The following is a 24,339-nucleotide window of genomic DNA, read 5'->3' as shown; positions in this document are numbered from 1 at the left end:
GGTGCATATTAGATGGTCTACCATCTTGTGTAACGAGAAATCTTGATAAAATGATAGGGAGAAACGTCTAAGACGTTTAATACGATGATATGACATTTAATTAGGTAAATAATTTCTGTTATCCTACATACGGAGAACATTAATGTTATATTTTCAAACCTTGATCACTTAATGTCTAAAGTATTTTTAAACGCCAACAGCATTAATAAAACTTCATGTCATTATTCGAATGTTTTACTTGATAATATGTTTATAAAGTATGGATAATATAGCAAGTTATATACGATATCCAGGCGAATTTAACATATTGAAATAATGTCGCGTATCTCTTCTCTATTTAATACAATATCTATGAAGGTTTAGTAAACAAACTGTCCGATTCTTATGTAGGATTATTAACGCTTGGCAGAAACGCAGTAATATGATAATGTTAAGTACTTAGAGATATTATATTGGAAGGGAAGAGAGTTTTTAAAAATATCATAAATGCTGGTAAAATACTTACAGGTATTTTTTTTGCCAAAATACAAGGGTTGACATTTTGTCAATAGACAGAGAAGCTTTTAGAAACGAACACACTAAATTCAACCTGGGAAATTGTCCACTAAACTGTGCACTGTTTGTTTGGCGTAGTTTGACGTAGTTGTGGTCCTTGAGTTTCTTTTGTAAAATTACTGGTGAGCAGTGACATGTCATCTTCAAGCCTGCGAATTAAATTGGAAAGAGATGAGCCTGGTAAGATAACTCTAGAACCTAGTGAATCTGAAGGAGTTCTAATCTTATAAGTTTGGTGGGCTAATAGGCCCAGGTTAATTAGGGTAAACTACTGCCGGTTTATCAGGTTAGCGTAAAATTAACCCTGGATCAACCTGCTTTATCTTAATACAAAGGGTTAAATTATAGAACAACTACGCACTGCTTATTACATTGGAAATTGAGTTTTCGTGTACTTTTAGAGTTGCTGATGAAGGAGGTGGTGGTGTTAATTAACTTCACATCTCTGTCGGGGACCATTTCGGATCGGGGTTTTTTGGGTGGGGTAAGACACAGGGAAACAGAACGTACATGTTATTGTTATGATGGCCACCCTAGAGTGGTTCTGTGTAAATGCAAGACATATGGGGGCCATAACATAACCTATGTTCAAGAAGGGATTGGCTAAGGAAACTTATTGCAAAAGGAACTATACTAACCTAACCAACCCTAACCTAACCTAACCTAACCTTTTACCATTTGTCCACCTGAACTATCCCACTTAGTCCTTAATGATGAAGGAAAAGTGGTCAGTGATGGCAGGTAATGAAGGGTACCCTCCCCCCACTCACCCACCTACCACCCATGAACTCTTTTGTTACCAAGTCTCAGTGACCAAACCCAGCTCACATTGAGGGATACTCCTACACAAAAGGCTGTGGTTTGTACGCCTTTGAAAAATTTTTTAAATTTTGAGATTTTTCCTATACAAACCTGAGCCATTTATTTGTCTTTAATGCCAAAGGAAAAAGTGCTCAATGTTGGCAGGTAATGGACGGTTCTTCTGCTCACCCATCTACCACAAACAGCAGATTCCAGAGGAATATTTAAGATTGCTCTGAGGAGTACTCATGAACAAAATGTTCAGGTTTGCATAGCCTACATAAATAAGAATTATTAAAAAACTGTGATGTTTCCTAAGTGGTAACTAAACTTACTGGATAGTTTTGGTCTGCCCTCCCAATAACTAATGAAATCTGTTAAGTAATAAGATTGGCATATAGCCCATACAAAACAGTATCATGGAGCAACTTGCTTGACTTGTATTATATACAGCATTTCCATATAAAGTAATTAATAGCCTATTCTAACTGGCGTTTTGTAACTTTAATTCATTTTAACATGTTGCTGATTCAGTTTCTAAAAAATGTATGGAAATGTACCCACAATATAGTGCTGTAAAGTTTCCTAACAAAACTGTAGCAGATTGCTGTAGTTATACCTGCTTACCGGCATGTTTCAAAGGAATGTTTTTGAATATCATCCGATTTAAAAAAATGATCGTGAACATCTTTGTGTGTGTTTAAACACGTTATGATACATTTTACACTTAGTGTGCCTTTCTCTCTCTCTCTCTCTCTCTCTCTCTCTCTCTCTCTCTCTCTCTCTCTCTCTCTCTCTCTCTCTCTCTCTCTCTGGTGCATTTTTATTGATAATTTGTGAAGTACCCTATTGTACCTGATATAGTAATAAAGTGTTACATTTTTATGTTCTTGAGCCTGTGTATGTGTGCTTGTGTACTGTATATGTACTGTATGCCTGGCATTAAGTAAACTACTTGCTGTGCCCCCTCCCACCCTTCTTTTGTTACAGTATTTTCATTGACATTTTATGCAGTACTGTATTATACGTAAGTGTTACATACACTATATTTTTCAGTGTGTGTGTGTTTGTATAAATGTACATATGCATGGCATCAAGGTAAGCTACATAGTTACAGTGGATTGCTGGGACCTCTCTCTCTCTCTCTCTCTCTCCAAAAAGTATATCATTTTGGTGTTTTTTCACTTTTCTCTCAGTCAGAATTTTATTTTTTATATAGAACCCAGGAGAGAGAGAGAGAGAGAGAGAGTGAGCGCAAACATGGTGTGTGGTCTTTTGAAGATGATGTGTACATGTATGTATACACACAAGCATACACAGGCTGAAAAATATATGAATGCAACAGTACATTGCTGTACCAAGTACAGTACTGAACTGCATTATTTAAATATTAAACAAAATACTTTACCAAAGAGAGGGGAGTGTGTGTGTATGTGTGCCACAGTACATGCTTAATGTTTTGTAAGCTGATGCTCTTGTATGTACAGACATGCAATTACACAAACTAAAAATTGTGTTAAACCTCATTACTATGTTAAGTACAATATATACTACACTGTATTAGATAAGAGTTAATAAGATACTGTACCACAGGGAAAGGGGGCTGTATGGGAAGCACCACAGTACATGTGTAGTGTTTGCTAACATGATACCTGTTTTCTTATAGACATGAACTCACATGCAGACTACAAAAAAATTGCGTACAGCACAAAATTTTACCTTGAAGATGACAAAATTTAAACAAGAATGCATTAAATATGGTACAGTAATACCTCACACTATGCCATTAATTCATTCCAAGGCAGGTAACTTTAGTCGAAAAAGACTGGTCAAATAGGCCCTTTAAAAAAGAATGTAAGATGCCATACAAACCCATATATGGAACCCAAATTGTCACTAATACATGGACAATAATTCTTCTGATAGTTAAACATTTTACCTTATTTTGTTACAGTAAATTTATTCTTACTAATTTCGGTATAAAGATCATACCTTTTTTCTAGTTGATGATGTGTCCGCCATCCCTGGAGCAGTATCCTAGACATCAGTGCTCCATCCCTAACAATTGTTGATACCATCGTCCAGCTCAAGCATAGAAACGGAGCTGTGGCAAAAATCGTTTCACCGTTTTTGTGGAAGTTTATCATGGCCACCTTATTTCCCAATGGAATAGCACTACTCTCATTAGCATAAGCACTAGAAACTTTCTTCGAAGAATGGCATTAATTATCCAAGACAAATACAGTTCAAATAACATTCATATAAGCACATGTTGGAATAAGTTCCCAAGAACTAATACTGCCATTTGACTTACATTGGAACTAGAATGTCATGTACTATTAACATATTTTTTAGGTTTTAGATGTTTTTTGGATACATTATTTTAATTTTGTTTTTATGTTTTTAGCACCAGCAATAGGTTAAGGTGCGCATATGCCAACACTTACTCCATGGTTGATCTGGTAACTGTTCTTCCCTCTTCAAGACTTAAGAAGCTATGTGTATGGGGAATTTGACTCTGTGAATAAGAAGCTATGTGTATGGGGAATTTGACTCTCTGAATAAGAAGCTATGTGTATGAGGAATTTGACTCTGTGAATTAAGGCTAATTATGATTGATTGGTTTGTTATGAAACAATGATATGGGAATGTATTGCATTTTTTGTTCCATCTGTTTTGTACATTATCTCTGTTCTTCAGGAGGGGATGTTGACGCAGCACGAGGGAGGTTTGATGCTGCCCTTCAGGGACTTCTCCAGAAGGATGAAGAATCAGATTCTGAGAACGAATCTGACGATAAATCAAAAGTTGTATTGTGAGTAAATGACATTTTTCTCTCTTTAATTTTTTATGAACAGTAATGTCTTCAAGTAATGTAATGAACAGTTGCTTTGGTCATTTGGTTAGTATTCATATTGCATTTTGTGATGTCCCATTGTTGTTTTGTGAAACTGAAGTTTTGGTGGGATTTCCAAGTTAGTTGTGTTACCATGGATATCAAGTCATTAAGCTTTGTATGTAAAATTAATTGGGAAATAATCTTGTTTGAAATTTTTCAATTGATTGTAGATCTAGCAAAATTGTATTCAGTTCAGTATATTCATATATCAGTACTTAAAAATGGATTATGAAATAAAGTAAGTTCATGTAAATTTTACCATGTTATTTTATAGCTCAAAAGTTGGACTGCACAGTGGCCGAACAACAAGACCTCCAAGAAAGCGAAGGAGAAAAGAAATAGACCTAAGGGACTCTGGTTTCCATCATACATTTGTCATGAGGATGTTTGACCGCAGTGTTGACCTTGCTCAGTTTGAGCTAAGTGCCCCACTGTATCCTATATGCAGAGCGTGGATGATCAATCAGCCACACAACTCTAGTTTAAATGTCAAGTGAGTTCTTTTGTTGTTTTATTTGAAAATTATGTACAGGGTTTTGCATGTAAACCAGTGCTTATATAGTTCATTATGAGTACTGAATATGGTAATGATGTGATAAAAACAATGCTTTGTTTCAAAATGTGTTTCAAAACAAACCCGTTACCTCAGGATGGCTTATGGTAAATAACAGGTACAGCACAGGTATTTCCCCATTCATGATGGGATTATGTTACAAAAACCCCCATCGTTTCTTGAAAAAAATGTAAAATGAAATTAGCCTAGCCTACACTAGGGTATACAGCACAATCTATACATAAACAGTATCCTAGCCTACGCTATACCCACAGCCTACCATGGTTTTGTGACCATTAATGTATTTTTATACTGCAACTTCCGTATCAGTTGTTACCATATTGTATTACCTACACGAGATAGGAGTGTGTAGCCTATGTGTGAACTATAGACCTAGACTAGCCCAGGTGTTACACTCTAGTATCCATTTGCAGAAGTCAAATAGGCTATTACAGCTGTATTTAAGATAAAGGTAATAGTAATGAAACTGTTATATTACTTGTAGAATCCATTTATACTGTACAGTAGCTTACTGAGATAATGGACTAAAGCGTCCGAGCCTACCCCACTATAAAAGAAACTCCGATGTATCGTTTTACATATATGTGAATGCGTGTTTTTGTTATAAAGTGCAGGTATATTTATACCTTGTACCTGTTAAACTACTGTAAAATGCTTATAACTGCCTATTTTAACAGTTTGCTGTCTAATTTGATAGTTTAGAAAAAAAATTTACTGTGAATTATCACACTAAAACAATTATAATCATTTCAAACAAAAATACACCCCCAAACCATCCCAAAACACCCAAGTCATCATATATTAGCAATTAATTAAGCTACCCTTTTATACGTAAGCATAGTTGTTTTCTCTCATAGTACCGTTTTGTTTCTATTTTGCGATGAAGCGTTTACTAATTATATAAACAAACAGTTTATATAAAGTAAAGTCAGATAAAATCCTTATTGTTAATATTAACTGCAGGACAGTAAAATTTTTACTATAATTTTCAGAGTTGAAAGCAGTGTAAATTAATAAACAAACAGCAACAATAACAAATCTTATCTAGCTCTACAATAAACATGGAAAATACTTGAGTAGAATAACAAATAAAAATTTTCGTATATACTCATGATTTCATCATGTATCTCCATCTCTTTATCCCATCTTCTAGTTAAATAAGTTAAAAAGGTAAAAGAGAATGATAACAGTATTGTTAGTAGCGTTATACTCTTAGCGTAAACGTGTACAGCCATAAACAACTGAAGGAGAAACAGCTGTTTTGCTAAGAACAACCGAATCGGATAACAACAGCTGTTTTTTTTTTTTTGCATCTCAACCATCGTAGGATAGTAAACAATTAATGTAGTTATTTTATAAATGACTTTAAATAGAGTAGAACTGATATATTTTTACGTTATACCCTAATTTGCTATGGAGAAAAGATCGGCAAGGAAATATACGCATATTAATAAATTTAAGCTGCAAGTTGTAGCTGAAGCTAAGAAAAAACATATAAGCTGCTAATGACTATAAATTATTGTGCATGGGCAACATGGATGAAATTCCTGTAAACTTCGATATGCCATCAAACTCAAACGTGAATAAAATTGGAGGAAAGCATTTTTATCAAAACTGCAGGGCATGAAAGAACACATTATACTCGTTTTCATACCGATAAAAGATAAGTATGTAAGGCTCATAAATACAGTGTATGATGAAATCAAGTGAAAATAGCAAAGGGTATCTGTTGATTTTTTACACAATCACCCCTCAGCTGATTTCAAACCAAAACAATGATCACTATGTTTGTATTTTATAATACAAGAGTAATATGAGATACATACAATATTATTGGATACAGTGAAGTAAAGCATAATTTTTTAAAAGAGCCATGGAAAAGAGGCTTATTTGTTATGTTTGTATTTTATAATATACTAAAACAGTACGTGAATATTACATAAGCTAATTTTATATCTCGAGTTGCATGATAAGTGAGTATATATGGTAATGAAATTAGCCTAGGCCTAGACTGTTTTACAATGGCTGTACGCACTTTGAAAGTATAATGGAGATCTTAAGTCACTGCGGGAGTGGCAGTCGAAGGACAAATTCCAATGTGGTAGTGGCAGGTGAAAGGCAGCGATTTATTCAGAATCACTGCCCTCAGAGTACCTGAAGCATTTCAGGGAGGGCCTCACATCAATTTTGTTCGGCATTATCAGTGATGAGGTGAAAGACTTGGATGGCTGGGGTTTGGAGGAAGGGGTAGCAGCAAGACTTGGCACCAGCGTCTTGGGTCCAAAAAAGGTGTCGATCTTCATCTGCTTTCTTCCAAAGCCCTTCTGACGTAGATCAAGCACAATGTCTTTTAGCTGATGAAGGGGGTAGTAGAGACTGGAGACATGTGGCTCAGTTAGGTCCTCCACAAGCCCATTAATAAGTCCAGGTACTTAGCCATCTCACCCAGCGGCACCTTCTTTTGCTGCGGCTCTTCCTCCTCCTCCTCCTTGTCGCCTTCTGCAGCAGCACCTTCATGCATTACCTGCTCAGCCATCTCTTCCTCTGTGAGTGTCTCATAGCCTGGATCAGCTGTCGTTTCCTCCATCTATTCTTCAACATCCTCGACCTGTAACTCCTCTTCACCTGCTGCTCTAAGTTGGTTGAGGATGACGTCATCATCAAACCCCTGGAAATAGACCATTTTTCAATTTTTTCATCTTCTATAGCCTCATAGATTTTCAAGGAGCACCAGCTTTGTCCCCTCCATGTTCAATGTCATAGCCTTTATTCTTAAATGCTGCCAGGTTGCCTTTAGCGTTCATAATGTCAGACATTGTCTGTGCCCTGATACCATAAAGTTCAGCCACACTTTTCTGCTGCCAACCTCTTTCTACTTTTACAATATTATCCAGCTTCTCCTGGATGCTTAAATGCTTCCTTGAATGCTTTTCTTGGGTAGGAGCCATTGCACATATCACAATGAATCATGAAAAAGCTAAAAAACACCACGTGCTGCACACAAGGGGTCGAGATAAAGTGAGCGCAAGTCAGACGCGTTAACACAAGGGATGCTGGCAAGCAAGTGACCCATTGAGAGCTTGGGTGAGCGTAGGTGATGCGCTTTCTCCCTCACTCAAACTCCCAGCATTCCTTTTGGCTTGTAATTTGATAAAAAACAGTTTGGCGCTCGATCCGGAGGTGAAAACCTCTAAATTGATATTTCCATTTTGCACTGATATATCCAGAAGTACAGTATACCAAGGTCTGTTATCTTGGTGCGCTACTACTGTATTATTATATTGATATTTTATCATCATAGTATGTATAAAAAAAAAAAAAATCGTCCTGCCTGTGGCAAAAAAGTGATTCTCAGAATAAGCTGATCAGCCTACCGAAAGAGTTAGGAAAAATCATTTTTTTAGTTGCTAAAAGAAACAGATATATTAATGGAATTATTATTATTATTTTTGAACATGTGTAAAATGGGTATACAGAGGTAAACTAACATACTTTATGTTAAAGGTAAAATCCATCACAATCACAAACTGATGTTTGCTGCCAATTCATTTGTTTACCCATGTAAACACTTTCTCTCATCTCCCTGTCGTTTGGAAGTCTAATAAGAAGGCTTGGGTTACACTTCATATCTTTGAAGACTGGTTTGATATTCACTTTGTACCAGCGGTGGAACGAGTGCTTCGAAGGGTCTTCCTTTAAGGTTTTGCTTGTATTGGATAATGCCCCTGGACACCCTTCACAATTGAATGACATGCATCTTAATGTGAAGGTAGTTTACCTTCTTACAAATACTACATCCATTTTGCAACCAATGGACCAGGGTGTCATTGCCTCTGTCAAGGTCTGCTACCTCTGAAGGAAGATTGACAGTGCCTTTGAGGCTATTGAAAGAAACTATACAACATTTTTGAAGCTGTGAAGAACATTGCAGGTGCTTGGGAGGAGGTAAAGGAGACCAGTATGAATGGGGCTGGAAGAAACTGTGTCCGTAGTTTGTGAATGACTTTCAGGGGTTTGAGGAGACACCTGAAAGTTTCAGCAACAAAATTGTTGGAATAAGTAAGGAGCTAAATTTGGAGGTGGATGCTGATGATGTCAATGAGCTGTGGAATCCCATGGAGAGGAGTTATCTGAAGAGGACCTCATTCAGCTGGAGAAGCAGATGATTGAGAAGGAGGAAGAGGCACCAATCCCAGAGCCCAGGTTATTAAGAGTAAAGGGCTTTTCACAAGGTTTTTCCCTAGTAGAGGCAGGGATGGCATCTTTTGAAGGTAAGGACCCCAACATTGAAAGGTAAACCAAGATACTTAGTGGGGTCATGGATTGGCTCAGTATTTACAGGGAGACTTTGGAGGAGAAGAAAAAAAGAACAGTCCAGCCTACCCTCAAACTTTATTTCAAGAAGCAATCTCCAACACCATCTACCACTCCAGACACAGTGACCCCAGTACTTTCTCCTAATCCAGACTCCCCAGCACTTGTATCTCCAGCTCCACCTGCAACTTCACAGGTTCTCTTCCTGCATCTCCAGCTCCCTCATCCCTATAAGCCTGTCTCTACAATCTTCAAAATGCCTCTTCCAGTGCGCAAGCCAACCACAGGATTAAAGGCAAGGCATTCTTCACTTTTTTCTCGTTTATATAAATTCTTTAATGTTAAGAACCAATTTATGATGAAATCCGACTTACACCGAACCGTAGGAACGGACATCTGTTGTAACTCTGGGACTGCCTGTATATCTGAGGAAAGTGATATTTACCGTAGGAAAAATATCACTTTTTATAGTGAGTCTCTGGTTGAGTAGGTTAGATTTACATACCATTCTTTCCAAACCTTGCAGTACATACTGCCAATCTCTCAGTGGGATTCCATCATAGTCAAACAAAAAAGAGCATGTGAATCTCCTTCTGCCTCATTGCACTACTCAGGTAAGTTAACTTATCTTACTTTTAGGAACACATTTAAAATGTGCCAAGAAAACAATTTAAAATCTGTTGTGAGTGAGGTAGTTGTTACCTTCATCCTCTGTAGTGACATGTTTTGGTACTTTGTAAAGTAATAAAGTAGGATCTAGAGGAAGACTCATATTTTATATATGCTTCTTTTGTGAATGACAGAAACCTGTAAATTGCAAGTCCTGTTCAAGAATGTTCTTTTATTATTTTAGGTTTTAAAGGGAATTTAAAATTAGATTTAGACCAGTTGTGATTATGAATCATCTCTTGAATCTGTCAAAATGGGGCTGTTCAGTAAAGGGAAGCTTGAGAACTTCAGTACAGCATACTACATGTTCCCTCCTAAAGTGAAGATATTATGAAAAGGTAAACTTGATGCATACTTTTATTTTATTGTAGCTGAACATTGCGAGTGTCACTGTTGATTTTTTTTTGTGTGTGTGGAATACCTGATATTTATACTATGTCCTTTGATTTAATACTGTTGCCTCCTAAACTTGGTAAAGTTTGAGGATGTTAGTTGAAATCAGACAGCTTGTGTTGATGATATTGCAAAAGGTATTGCCAATGTGAGTCAGAGATGCTGTTTAGATTCAAAGAAGATTAGGCCTAGATTTCAATTAAGAAAAGGGAGTTTTCTTAGATTAGACTTCTCTGGAGGAAACATGTTAGGATATATAAATAATTTTTGGAGATTGATAAATAATTATACTGTACTGTAGTTGGGAAAGAACTCGGCTGGGGCCCACATTAAGCATAGAAAGAATCTTTAAATTACTATAGACAGGATAGTTATATGAAGGCTGAGAGGAAGTCCACAGAATGTAGAAATTACAAGTAAGCGGAATATTGAAAGTGCAGAAGACAAAAAAAAGAGAATTTCTAGAGTTTTTTAGAGAACAAATATTGGAAAGGGTGGTTGTAAAATGTTGGTAATCTTTAGTAGGTAATTGATATCAAAGGTGTTGAGAAGTTGTTATTTTTTAAAATGAGGGGAAAAATGATGCTGTGGAAATTCAATGAGCAAAATCCTGTAATAGACATGTGAAGTTTACCTAATTGTTGCAAGGCTGTCAGTAAAGGTCAGTTTACCTGTATACAGGCAGTCCCTGGATTACGACGTTCCGAGGTTACGACGCTTTTCAAATTTATTCATCAGAAATTATTTCCCATTTTACGACACATGTTCCGGAGTTACGATGCTTACAACGCCGATCTGACGTAAGAAATATGGCTACAAAACGGCAAAATAATAAAAATTTGGAGGTTTTTTGATGAAAAACTCAATAAAAATGCAGTTAACATCGTTTTCAATACACCTGAAGCATTAGAAGTAAGGTTTTCTTGGGATTTTTGACAATTTTCGACGATTTTTCAGTTTACGATGATTTTCGGCTTACGACGCGGCGTAGGAACGGAACCCCTGTTGTAAACTGTGTGTTAGAAAAAGGGTTTTGTATGGGACTGAAGATTTACTTTTACTTCAGTACAGTATTGTTTTAGAAATCAATGCAATATGTTCCTTAATTTTATTTCCTCACATCCAGTGAGTTCTGTCTTAGTTTATATCTAATACGAGAATACCCATAGGCAGGAACCAGGAAGTCCCAGAAGTGAACCTTATGATAGTTCAGTTAACACTCAGGAGGAAGATTATGTCTCGGAAATATTACCAGATGGTCCACCTGCCATAATTACGAAACTGCCTAGCCCAGAAATGTGGCCTGAAGATATAACAAGGATAGATCCACGGATTCCTGAACCACTTCCAAACACGGATGCCAGACTTGATATTAATGTAAGTTTATTTTGTTAAATGTTATCTTAGTGTCAACAGTTTCTTGATTTGACGGGCTTTCTCCATAGTATTGACAAGCAGTGGTATAAAATAACTTTTTTTTATCATTCTTAAAGGAAAAAATCTTGTTTTGTGATGATTAATTTTATCTTTGCCCATCTTGTTTTTCAGTAAACTTTTAGATTACCGGAGATTTTCATCATAGCCCCATTAATTATATATGCACCTATATCCCACTATGTTTGTAGTATCACTCCTTTGGCAAACAGAAAAAGAAAACAGTCTCACTGAGTGTGCACTTCCTGGACCCCAGGTATATATTCATCAACAACCTCACTTTTCCTGGTCCAGCAGTCTTATTACTAAAATAGTTGACATTGTTTCTCACTTAAAATAATTTACGCGAGTCCTTTTCACTTTTGTGCTCCCATAATTGATAAAAGAGTGAATTCTGCTTTTGTTGAATGCTAAAGTCTGATATTGTATGCTGTAAGCTTGCACCATAATCGTTAGCAATCAGTGAGTAATTCTCCTTTTGATACTTGGAGAATGTGAGGCACAATTCACTCTGACCTTTCACTCAAGTAAAGAACTGGCTCAATGAGACATGAATCCCCAGATAGTCTTCTGTGAACACTCCAAATCTCTTTCCAATTGTATGCACAAGCCCCGCTTCTTTTCTTGCTTTACCTGATATGTGACTCACCCCTTCTTTCATTGTACTGCCATCCATTATATTTATTTCCTTTTGGTTTCCATTTTTGTACCTTCATAAACTTGCTGTTTCGTACAGCATATAGTTAGAATGTTGTGCTGAAGTTAGCTGAGAATATAAATATCTGTACTTTATTAGCTATTTAAAAAAAACGTAATGAACAGTTATAAGTTTGTTTTACATCATGAAAAATTCCCTCCAATGATACTGGCACTTATGTTGGTTTTTGCATTTAAAAATAATAAAAAAAAATTTTTAAATGATTTACAATTTGGGCTGCTTAAACAGTAACTCTGAATAGCCTTTGCTTGCATGGGAGAAGTAGGGTTAAACCTTCCCTCATCCTATGGTACCTGAGATCAAAATGTTTATGGTTGGTTTTTGTTTTTTATTTTTTGACTACAGATATGTCATTTGAAGTCATCAGAATATCTATAAGTGGAATTTGCATGACATCATTTGAACCTCAAAGGGTTAAGGCAGTATTCCAAATGCCATCATCATATATGGTCATCTTGATGGGCTACTAAATTGTCTGGCACAAGGGATCAACCCACATGTCTGCAAGCTAGAATCCTTTTTACATTTCTGGCCTGTTGCACATCATTTGCAGATCCTTTTTAGTTTTAAATTGTATTAAACATGCAAATATGGATCTTGATTATCATTTGCTAAAAGAATGTTGCGCAGTACATCAGGGTATTGATGACTGTGGAACCTATACTCATTGCACATCGAATTGTAATTGCTACTACATTCATGACAATGCAATAAATTGAGTGTTCTCCCCTTTTATTAAAGAAAAAATGAGAGAGAGAGAGGGCACAAAAAGGTCCATTCTCCCCAAAATAGCTGCTCACTCTCCTCTTTTAAATGTTTTTGTAACAAGAAAGATACAAAACACATTGAGAATAAGATAACCATTTAATTTACACATGTTTTGTTTGATGCTTTGCTGTGTATCGGTGTGCTCATTCTTTGGTTACAAGTTACAGATCAGTGAAAAGTTGAGAAAATGTCCTATATAGACGTACAGTTGAAGTTTTGCAAATGCTAATAAGGATTGCATATTAGGCTTGTGAATACAAGAAAGGAATCCACATAGAAAACTGGAATTCCTTGTATGTGAGCTTTCATGAAGATTAGATAGCACTATGCTAGATTAACTTTGGCTTAAATGGAAGGGATTAATGTACAGCTTTGCAGATTGTATTACATTTCATTTAAAAAAGATTACTTATGCCTAATCCTGCTGTCAAGTCGGAGAAAAGGAAGTTATACCTGACCAAGAAGTCCTTAAAGTCAAGAATGTGCTGCTCACCCCAGAAACCCCACCTTGGAATCTAGGAGCACTAACTGGCAGAATACCCAGTTGCAAGCTCTGGCAAGGAAGCCATTGGTGTTCCATTTCGATGGGGAGGGTTAACCATATAACTTTGATAACCTGAGACATAACTGGAGATTGGCCATGTTATGCCCCTTAGCCATCTCTGAAACTGCCAAGGAACATCCCCGGGAATGCATCTCTCTGTCAAGAACCATATCGTTATTGTGGAACTCCCCTCATAGTCCCCACTACCAAGATGTAACTGATGAGTATTTTCAGCGAACACAGTGCTGTTCTTGGCAGTGAAGCATGATTAAAGTAAGTGGTTACAATTGTGCACTGAAAGTTATTTGAAATTTTGTAATTTTATTAATTTTTGCTCTTTAATTTTTCAGAATCCTGAAAATACCCCTGTTGGAATGTTGTTGCCAGAACACTTAAAGAGATGGCGTCAGATTCGAAATCTGTGGAAAAATACATCCAGAATTAATGATCAACGCTACATTAGTTCGTATAACATATTAAAAACTATGTTTGACAGGTAAGATACTGGTAACTGATTGATGTTTGAATATGTAGTGTTTTGTGTTCAGATGTAACACACACGCAGTAAACCGCTTTACGGCACTGCTAACTGGATATCGGCACCGACAACTGCTTACTGACACTGATAAACCGCTTTCTGATGCCAATAAACTGCTTACCAGCACCGAAAATCCTGTTAACGGTGTCGCTAGACAAACGCCGTTAACTGATACCACCGGTAAGTGGGGACTGCCTGTACTGTAATACTGTTCTTAATATGTATAATGTAGTAAGATTTGATTAATAATAATGCTCCTAATAAGGATAATTTAGTAAGATTTGCTAAATGGGAAATCCTTGGATTTAAACATAGCAGAGCTACATAATTAGTTGATTATGTTAAAACAATACAGTTTGACTATGGCCTCTTACAAGATTTAATAATTGATCTACTTACATATAAACTTAATCATCAAAATTGGAGTTTAGAAGTTGTTAATAGTAATATAATTTATAAGCACCCAATTGTAGAGTGTGATCATGAATTTATTGATACTCTAAATATTCCAGAATTTTAATTTATAATCCTGAATTAATTTCTGCCAGAAAACACATACCCCAAAACTACATGAACATTTTCATGGAAGTTAGGTAAAGTTAGTATTATTAATGTGAAGATTGCTAAATACAGGCAGTCCTCGCTTATTGGAGGCGTCGTTTAACGGCGTTCTAGTTTTACGGTGCTTGGCTAACAATGTTGTTAACTAGATTTTCGGTGACAATAAGTGGTTTATTGGCGTTGGTAAGCGGCGTATCGGCATCAGTAAGCAGTTTGTTGGCGACCGTAAGTGGTTTATTGGGGCCGATAAGCAGTTAACTGCGTTGATAAGCGGTTTATTGGTGTTTACGACGCTGTAAATGCCATTTATTGCCATAATTATTGGCGATTTTCGGTTAGTGGCACTCGGCCAGGAACTGCCTGCACTTAACATCAACGCTGTAGATGATATGCTGTGATCATGTGAAGACAATAGATTTAAGGATGATTTTCATGAACATTTAATAACAGGCAATTTAGATATTTGTAATGATGATGATCTTTAATATTAGTCTTTTTAACCTAGGGTCTAAATTTAGACCTATACCATAATTGTTTACAGACATACTTAAGTCATATAAAGTGGTACCTGCTTGATATAATTCACCTTTCATGTATACCATACCAAAACTTCATAAGAGTCCAATAAAATTTAGTTATGTAACAAGTTCAGTAAATTACTTAATTTTAGATAGTTGTACATTATCTTCATTTGATTTCAGTACTTTGCATACAGTACTATGTTACCAAATGTAAAATAAAATTTTGTCATCTCCCACTTCTGTTGGGGTACGTAGTGCAGCTAAATGTTGGGGCAGGTTGGACTAATGTTTCAAATCAAACCTAGAAGACTTTGGCTATAATTTGTCTCCAGAATAATCAACAAACAGTGGTTATAAATTGTCGCCAGAATAATCTATGTCAGTGATGATCAGTTTTGTTTTTAACCAAAGGTCCCCTTGTATGTAACAAAAGGTACTTTGAGTTCCTGGCCCATGTGCCAAGTTTGTCTAGTGAATTTCTGTCAGGGCTTGTACTGTATGACCACATGCCACTAAGTCAGTACTAGTCCAAAGTACAGTTTCATAAACATATACTTGTCAGATCCAGGTCATTGCATTACGACTTCTCATAGGTAAAAGGAACTAAAAGGATTGGTTATTGCTATATTTGTTATAGGAAGTTATGAAGCACAAAATTTCTGCTGTAGTATTAATTTGCATTGTTTTATTTCAGGGCACATGAGGCATAGGCATGGATCTTCCAAGGAGGGATTTCATTTGTTTAAAGGCTTCCAACTGTATATTTCAAGTATTTGAAAATTTCATACATAAAGATTTAAACTGTATGATTACTTGCATAGTTTTAATATTTTGATATTCATATACAGTACAAATATAAATTGTATTGTTATGTAAGCTGAACCATTTTACTTACTTTTGATGCATTTACATGTCATACTAAATCCAATCCGTTAGTCCTTTCGATGTGCATATGCATCATTTGAAAGTAATTTTTTTTTAGTAAATTCATGAAAAATCTCTATATATACCTGTGTGGGATGTCTTGGGAGGGCTGAAATTCAAAGGGGAGGTAAAGCAAAGCTTAGAACCCACCTGACCTGTTTGCCTGATCTGAAGAAAGGTGGCAGTGTGCTCTGTGTTTGCGCTTCTTATATGGTTTATTGATGCTGCCTTTGATCTCATGATATTTATATTGTAGGACAATTATTGTTAAATTTTTCATTTAAATTTTTGGTGATTAAGTCTGATTGAAAATTCTAATTGAATTTGAGCTCTGCCTTCTCAGGAAAAGGGCCTCTTAAAAGCGTGAGAGGGTGCTGCATCTAGTTTTGTGTGATGTTCATATCCAAACATAGGTGTTGTGTTTTTTAATGTTAATATTATCGATTCCATTTTCCGTTTTGCAGTTTTTTGTATCTGCTAACATTTTTTTTTTCACTTCTTGTTAGCATTGGATACTGCAAACACCCCTCGGTTCTGTTTCTTCAGGCAATTTATTTTGGCTTTTACATATAACAGCGTCGTATGGAAAAGAAGTCATAGTTTATCATTATTATACGTAGTTTAACAAGACTTGCAAGGCAAACCTAAATGAATTTTCATAAATAACTAAAAATTGGAGAAGTTGGAATTAATCAAAAGAAACAATTTGAAAGTAAATTCATATTAATGCAGTTGAGTCCAAAGGAACACTGCAAAGAACCTGGAGTATTGTCCAGTACCTTGCTTGGCATGCTGGAAGTGGTACCCTTGTGGAGAAGTCATGGTGTAGATGTGAGGATATGATGAATGCCAGGGGTTTTCATTTGTTACCCCTTTTTCCTTCATTCATATACTTCTGTGTCTTTTATTGTTATGGAAGACTGCCAGAAATTATCACCGAGGATTGATCAGCAGATTACAGGATTTAGTTATTAAAGGTTGACAAGTGGAGGGTTCTCTATCTGTTAAAGAGAATTCTATATTGATGATGTCAAGTAGATTGTAGGGTATGTTTTATAGATATTGATGTAATATGGTATCTATGGTATCGTCATCGTGAACAGTAAATTGTTCTTTTGCAGTTTTTGCTCAAGTGTGATGTCTGATGTGTAGAGAAGTACAGGTCAAGTACATTTGTCACAGATTTTTGCTCACTATACAGAACTCAGTGGTCCAGTTATTACATAATAATATTGATAGTGGTCTGTATATTAACTACATGCTCTTGTTTATCATTATTCAAGCAGCTTCATTCCATCCCATCCAGATTTATTATTTTTCTTACTGTCTTTTCAGTGTTAGCTTGGCAATGCAGTAAGTTGCAAAGGTAACAAAATCGCATCATTGCCTTTAATGTGTGCCCTTCCAATGTAAGAGGGTCGTACCCCCCTTTCTTCACTTTTACCCCTTAAACATTTTGGCCTTTGAAAATTCTTTTGAACTAGGCAACATTATTAGGAGGAAATTTTACCAACTCAGCATGAAAAAAGATGAATATTTTCATGAAATATGAATATTTTCGTGAAATAAAAGCTAAAAACTGAATCAAACTCACTAAATTTTGAAATGACAGAAGCTATACATTGCTATAGGAAATGAATTATGTAAGAATTAGGTTATGCCTTTTCAAATCGTAACAAATTGCTCTTGGGAGAGACAAAATTTTTGAAATGATCAGGCATTTAGCAACTTTAGCTAAATTACACATTTTAGTTTTACAGTAATTTTTGGCTCAGAAAATAGTTTCCTGAACAATTGAGTAAAGCCATAATTACCCCCATCTGCTTATGCAGATTGTTAGAGAAAACAGTCAGTGTGCAACTCGTATGGCACACACATTGAAATAAGACATTGACACCCACCTAGTTTGGATCACATGTGAAGATCACTTCTGTAGAGGATTTGAAAGCAGACCAATAGCAAAAGCTATTAAAATAAGAAAGTCTGTGCTAGCATGTAAAGGTAATCAATATTACAAACATTTTACAAAAATAATATGCGGTCACATACCCAATTTTCATTGAAAACTTTCTAACAGACTACCACATTCTAACAGACTGTCTCTACACAGTGTTCTTAGTAGTACCCTCTTCACACTGTCAATAAATACAAGTAATCAGCTACCAGTTGGTATAACAAATAAAATATACATGAATGATTCTGCTATATGCTACATTGTGAGACATGAGGCATGCTGAAAGTGTCGTCAGTGATGCTATAGTAAAAATCAACACTTTGGCTTCAGTAGTATTTCCAGTTCGTAGAAAAGACCGTGGAAGTTTGTTCTAAGAAAATGCAAAATGGAAAAAATCAAGAAATTGATGTAAAGGTAGTCGTCATCATATGCCCTTAAGTCAAACAGTAAAGTTCGGGCATAACCTTCAACACTCCTGAACTGAAAGGTCTATAAAACCTGCATAAAAGTCAAATGCAAAAATGCATTAGATTTGATGTTGAAATTATCCCACACAAATCAGGGACCTGACAGACCAACATTGATACTGCTGTACAAAGTAACTGTTATCTCTCTCCTAGACTGCAGATGTCAGATATATAATTCAGGCTGAGTTACAGCTTTAAAAAGTTTAGATTCAGTTCCAAATTACGGACCTTAACTATGCAGTGGAGTTTTTAAATTTTCCCCAAACTGTTATCCAAGTCAGAAGTGATGAACCACTAACTCTTCAGCATCACCTAGCAATAGTGCATATTGCAATAAAAATATAAGCAAGTGGTTTACCAACAAGCACTTGCCACCTTACTCGTAGAGCCTGTTTGGGTCAACACACATCAATGTAAAGATTTTATCAAGTATTAAAACTACATTCTCCTTGGACCATGCATAAGATTTGGTCTTGCATACACTTGAAATACTTATTTAAAAACAATGCATACAGGTATACCCCAAAACATCATAAACAACATGCAATAGAAGTTAAAAGACATGAAGGTTCTTACTGTGCCATATGCACTGATGAGTCCAAATCTTTGTCAGGCATGGGATTTGCAACCATGTCACCCAATAAAACCAATTTTCCTTGCTTAACAATGTTTGTTTTCACAGCACAATTATGTGCTAATCCTACTGCACAATTCTGCAAGAGGACTAACCATTAAGGATATTCCATCGCAGAAATTTCTAAATTTTAGCAACTCTAGAAGTGCTGTAGAAAACCCTTCAGAATTGTAATCCAAAAAATACCCGTGCACAACAGATACAAATTTTTCTTTAAAAATTATACAGACACAGTAAAAATGTAGAAATTTGTTTAATTCTTGACCAAGTAGGCATTAAAGGAAATGAAGAAACTGATAAAGCAGCCAAAGCTTTAGCTACTATGACAAGATCACACAGCTAATTGTATTGGTGGTAATATACCTAAAAGCCACTGTAATCAATAAATGGCAGAATATATGGTACAATGGATGTGACTTTAACAAATTAAATCAGGTCCAGTATTTGAATATGAAATTAATCATATCATGACAGACATACAAAATTAATTTTGACTTAACTTAGAATTAGTTATACTCATTTGACCCAGATATTTGATGAATAACTTGCAATCCAATCCCTGTATGTACAGAATGTGGAGTGAAAATAAGAGTTCAACGTTTTTGTGTGACTATTCAAAATATAATCTGCAATGTCTGTCAATTTTTGGAAAATTGGTTGAAGAAATTTCCTCAGGATCTCCACATTGTTCAGTTAGCCTAATTATAGAATTTGTAAGGGACATTTTTATTTACCAGTTGTCTACTTATCTCTGCTTCATCCATGATACAGCTACTCTTTGTTATAGTTCTCTCAACTCCCACCTCTCTCTCTAGTGTATCTCCAAGGTAACAAGGAATGTTTAGGTACACAATACAGACTTCACCTCTCTCACTTTTCCTACAGCAACCATTACTTTAATTAACCTTCTGGGGGCTTGGCACTCTAATCACTGATGGACACCAACATTTGTCTGAAATTCTTCAGATGCATCTGCCACTGTCTTCATTTTAGATCTAGTGTTTATATAATAAAGTAACTTCACTAGCTTAAAGAGTTTCTAGTGTCCTCGTCCTTCAAATTTCCCATTTTAATTGCGTTGCCACATTATGAAGACTACTGTTGTTGAGATCTCTGGCATAAAGCCGAACAATTTTTCTCAGCCTTTAATCTAGCACCTTTTCTGTTTTCATTGCATAATTAAGGTGGCACCTCTGCTCATTGCATTTTATTATCAGATGCATTCATGTCCAGTAAAATAAAAATATTCTGCACTTGACAGAATAATCTGGTAAGTATGCTAGATTTATCGGATGGTATAACAAACTCGTACAACCAATACTGTACAGTACTTACCTGTGTAAACCTACAAGCACCGAGTCAGTCATTCATGCATCGGTTGTCTGTTTCGTAAATATATCCATGCAGACTTTCGTGATTTTGCTCTTAAAAGTAAAATGTGCATGTTGAAAGTTTGATTTATGTTTACAAAGTAACAGTTACATAATGTATTTACTTCCAGTATGTAGCTAAATTCATGCTTAAAAAGTAATTTTTCAAAGGTGAAAGTTTCACTTTGTTCATTTGGCAATCATGAACTCAGAGATTCTGAGATGTTTGGTTAAATAAAGTGCATTGCTGTAAATATATGTACACTGTACTTGTAATTCAGATTAGGCAGTCACATTATTGCAAATCATTGTTAATCACACCTATTAAGAGTTCCTTACGTTAATTTTTGTAAATCAATGAGGCCATGCTTCAAGTGCTCTGAAATTCTAAGGTCAATGGTTAAAAGAAGGGTTATTGCACTTGCATGTGTACTTCAGAATAGGAAGTCACTGTTAATGGAGTGTATAAAACAAGTTCCATATGTGACATTTTTTAAAGCAATTGCACCATGCTTCTTTGTTTCATGGTTAAAAGAAGAGCAGTTGCCTAAGCCTACCTCCTTACGCTTCACAAGTTTGAAACGTCATTTCATCCATTAAATACCAATGGAATTGGCATTTGACCCAGACTTAAATGTCCAGAGTCACCACAGCCACATGGGTCTTCTCTCTTGGTACGGTATTTATGACATTTAATGCAGTACAGTATTGTATGTAATATAGCAGTGTAGTGTTACACATATTTTGAAATCTGTGTGACCATGTGTATGTACATCTGTGCATCACATTAAGATGAACTATGCACATCTGTGCCCACCATCCCTCTCTTTGCTCCAGTAATTTTATTGACATATAACACAGTATAGTATTGTATTTCATACAGTAATATCTGAGAGAGAGACAGAGGGAAAGGCAAGCAGATGTGCAGTAAGTACCTAGTTTACCTTTAAGTGATCCATACATATATGCACGTAGTGTACCTGCAAATATACATGCAGTACTGTGTTGCATTTCAGTAAAAATACTGAAATACTGCACGGGGAGGGAGCACAGTAAAAGTGTAGCGTATTGTAACGTCAAAGCAGAAACATGTAGATGTTTATGGTCTTTTTATTTTTTGTAATGTATTAGTTTTGTATATTTTACACATTTTTATAAGTATAAGAAGGTAGAACAACTGCCGTTGCAGTCGGCTACATTGTTGTTAGGCTATACTGTACAATATTGTATTGTGTGTAGTTTTGGAAGCAATTTATTTTGCGGATATATCTCTGCAATTGAATCCTAAATGAGCTGATATTTTATCTGTGAAATTGAATCATAAATGAACTGATGTTTTAAACTGAATGATAAATACCTATTTGAATAGGCTATTAGTACTTTATATGAAATTGCTGTACACAACAATTTATATGAGTTGGCTCCCAGGTATTGTGCAAACTATTGTAAGTCTTTGTTACTCTACTATTTTGCCATATATCTGGAGGGTTGAACTCCAGCTGTCCATTAAGTCTTCTCTTTTCCATTCCAATTTTGCACCTTTTGATTCTGCTGTAAACGCTTGGTCAGCCATGTACAGCGACTCCCAGAGGCTCCCTGTTTGCGTCCCTTTGCAGGTGTATCATACTGCATTTTGACAAAACAGAGGATTCTTGTAGGAACAAAGATCAGTTGTTTGGTAAAACTATTTTTTATAACTAACTATGGTAGAGAAAAGACTCAGGGGCTGATTCTTGATGGGTACAAATGTTTATCTCAAATTATTTTTGTACCTTTAAAACAATCTTCACCTAAGGTCTTTATGTTATAGTATAAGACCACCCTAGGTCTTTTATTACAGTACAAGATCATCAACTACTCAGTGTCTTTCAAGTACCTCAAAGTCTAAATTTCCAAGGTACTTTTAAGTAGTTGTCTCTTTATAAAAATGGTCTTATGGTCAATTTTCTTGTGACAAAGCCAAATTGACAATTAATGTATAGATCAAAAATATTTTTGAGGCCTTTCCACCAGCACATCTTCCCATTCTTAAAGAACATGCGTCAGCAATGTTATTCAAGGCTTTTCACAATGAAGTGCATAATTTTCTTTGTTATTATTAGACTTTTTTCTGGTTCCATCACTTCTTTTGTTACATTGTCATATATTTTGGTCATCTGTATTGACTGATTCTAGAGAATCGTTATGTTTATGGAATGAAGTTTTTAGCTTCTGCAGACATCACTTATTGGTCCTTCTGTATTATATCCTCAAATTCATATTAATTTTGTAAATTTTAAAATGTTTACATCATTCCATTATTTCTTTTCTGTTTTTGAAAGTCCATTCTCATTCTGTATGTTACCGATAATTGGGTATTGGCGCCAATAACATACCTAACAGAGGCGCCGATAACCGAAAATCAGTGCTTTTCGGTGCCGATAACCCACAAAAATTGCCGAAAAAGGCTGATTTTCAGTTAGCGGCGATTTTCGGTTATCATCACACCCTCAGAAACGGAACCCCGCCGATAACCAGGGACTGCCTGTAACTGGACAACAGAAGCCTTCTTGTGGGAGTTCTGCTGAACTCCCACCAGAGATGCCTCTGTCCTTGAACGTATCAAAGGTGGGGTGTACACCTAAGCAGTTCATTTGTCTCAGTTGTAAAGACTTGGTAGAATTCTCACCAGCACATCGGCGTTCTCAAGATGGGTGCAGTGCTTCTGGTATCAGCTCATGGGATACCATGTAGTGCTGATGAGCAACAACACAACCTTGGTGTCACACATCAACATATGGAGTCACAATTTCTTTTCACCCTTTTGTGTACTGGTTAGGCAAGTGCATAAGGAGGCAGCTCGCTCTGCCAATAAGATGTCAGCCAGATACTGTATATCCCAGGAATGTGTTGGCCTACCAGGTCAGTCTCCAGAGGCAAGTCATGGGGATGGAGTGGTCCTGGCACCAGTACATTGTGGGAAAGCTGCTTGAGGTTTGGGAAACCTCCAGTGATTGGCCAGTGTACCACACAGCTAAACAGTGAAGCTTCCAGTACTCAGAGGACAACCTTGATGCTTATGCTTTTCTTCCTGATCTGCAAAATGACTTCAGTGGCTTCTTGCTGGCTATAAGGTGAATTGTGTCCTGATCTGCTGTCCCATATCAACAAGGCACCAAGAGAACAATTCCTTCGGCCTACTGCTTCTGTAGCTTCATGTTCTCAAGTATCACCAACCTGTGCAGTCACTGGCACTCATGGCTGGAAATTATCCAGTATCTGTGAAAGAGGCTTTCCTTCCAGGAATGACAATTGGGTTTACGAGGCAGTGGGCCATCTTTTGTGGTTGGTGTTGTCAATGGGGTATCATTATGTTAGAACCCCTATTCAGTCTGTCAGTGGTTCAGGGATACCACTCAGCCTTTTCCCAGGTCTTTCAGTTGAAGGGCATGGACCTGTCTTGTTGAAGGTCTACATGCTCTCGAGGAGCCTCAGACATTCTTCCTTGCCTGTACTCTGTCCTTATAGTGAGACCCTAAGAGGTGTTACTCTCCTTGGATATGTTCTCCTTAGGACCTGTGGTGGCTGGTTGACTTATGTAGATACTGAAGCTCCATTTGGACAGAACAGCACCTTGCTTGAGGTTTATGGGGAAAATGGATGGATGAAGGATGACTGGTAATTTTTCACTTATTGTCTTCTTCCTCCAAGCTGCCAGTTGG

At 36.3% G+C, this 24,339-nt stretch overlaps 1 protein-coding gene across 1 annotated transcript; it reads left to right on the top strand.

The window, feature by feature from the left end:
- The first annotated feature begins 565 nt into the window (after positions 1 to 565).
- On the top strand, positions 566 to 20,296 carry mip40 (Myb-interacting protein 40). The gene is made up of 6 exons (XM_067115078.1): positions 566 to 735; positions 4,057 to 4,171; positions 4,530 to 4,748; positions 11,375 to 11,582; positions 14,020 to 14,165; positions 15,984 to 20,296. The coding sequence occupies exons 1-6, from the start codon at positions 690 to 692 to the stop codon at positions 15,997 to 15,999; spliced, it is 750 nt and encodes a 249-aa protein (XP_066971179.1). The 5' UTR covers positions 566 to 689; the 3' UTR covers positions 16,000 to 20,296.
- The last annotated feature ends 4,043 nt before the right edge of the window (positions 20,297 to 24,339 follow it).

Source organism: Macrobrachium rosenbergii, chromosome 13 (assembly GCF_040412425.1).
Source record: "Macrobrachium rosenbergii isolate ZJJX-2024 chromosome 13, ASM4041242v1, whole genome shotgun sequence".
NCBI classification, from domain to species: domain Eukaryota; kingdom Metazoa; phylum Arthropoda; class Malacostraca; order Decapoda; family Palaemonidae; genus Macrobrachium; species Macrobrachium rosenbergii.
This window is presented reverse-complemented; position numbering and strand designations above follow the sequence as displayed.

What these genes read in the sequence shown, in the direction of transcription:
- mip40 (XM_067115078.1), top strand. Translation starts at nt 690, where the DNA reads ATGTCATCTTCAAGCCTGCGAATTAAATTGGAAAGAGATGAGCCTG. An exon ending in ATTGGAAAGAGATGAGCCTG is followed by an intron (nt 736 to 4,056) that starts GTAAGATAACTC and finishes TCTGTTCTTCAG; the next exon opens with GAGGGGATGTTGACGCAGCA. An exon ending in GATAAATCAAAAGTTGTATT is followed by an intron (nt 4,172 to 4,529) that starts GTGAGTAAATGA and finishes GTTATTTTATAG; the next exon opens with CTCAAAAGTTGGACTGCACA.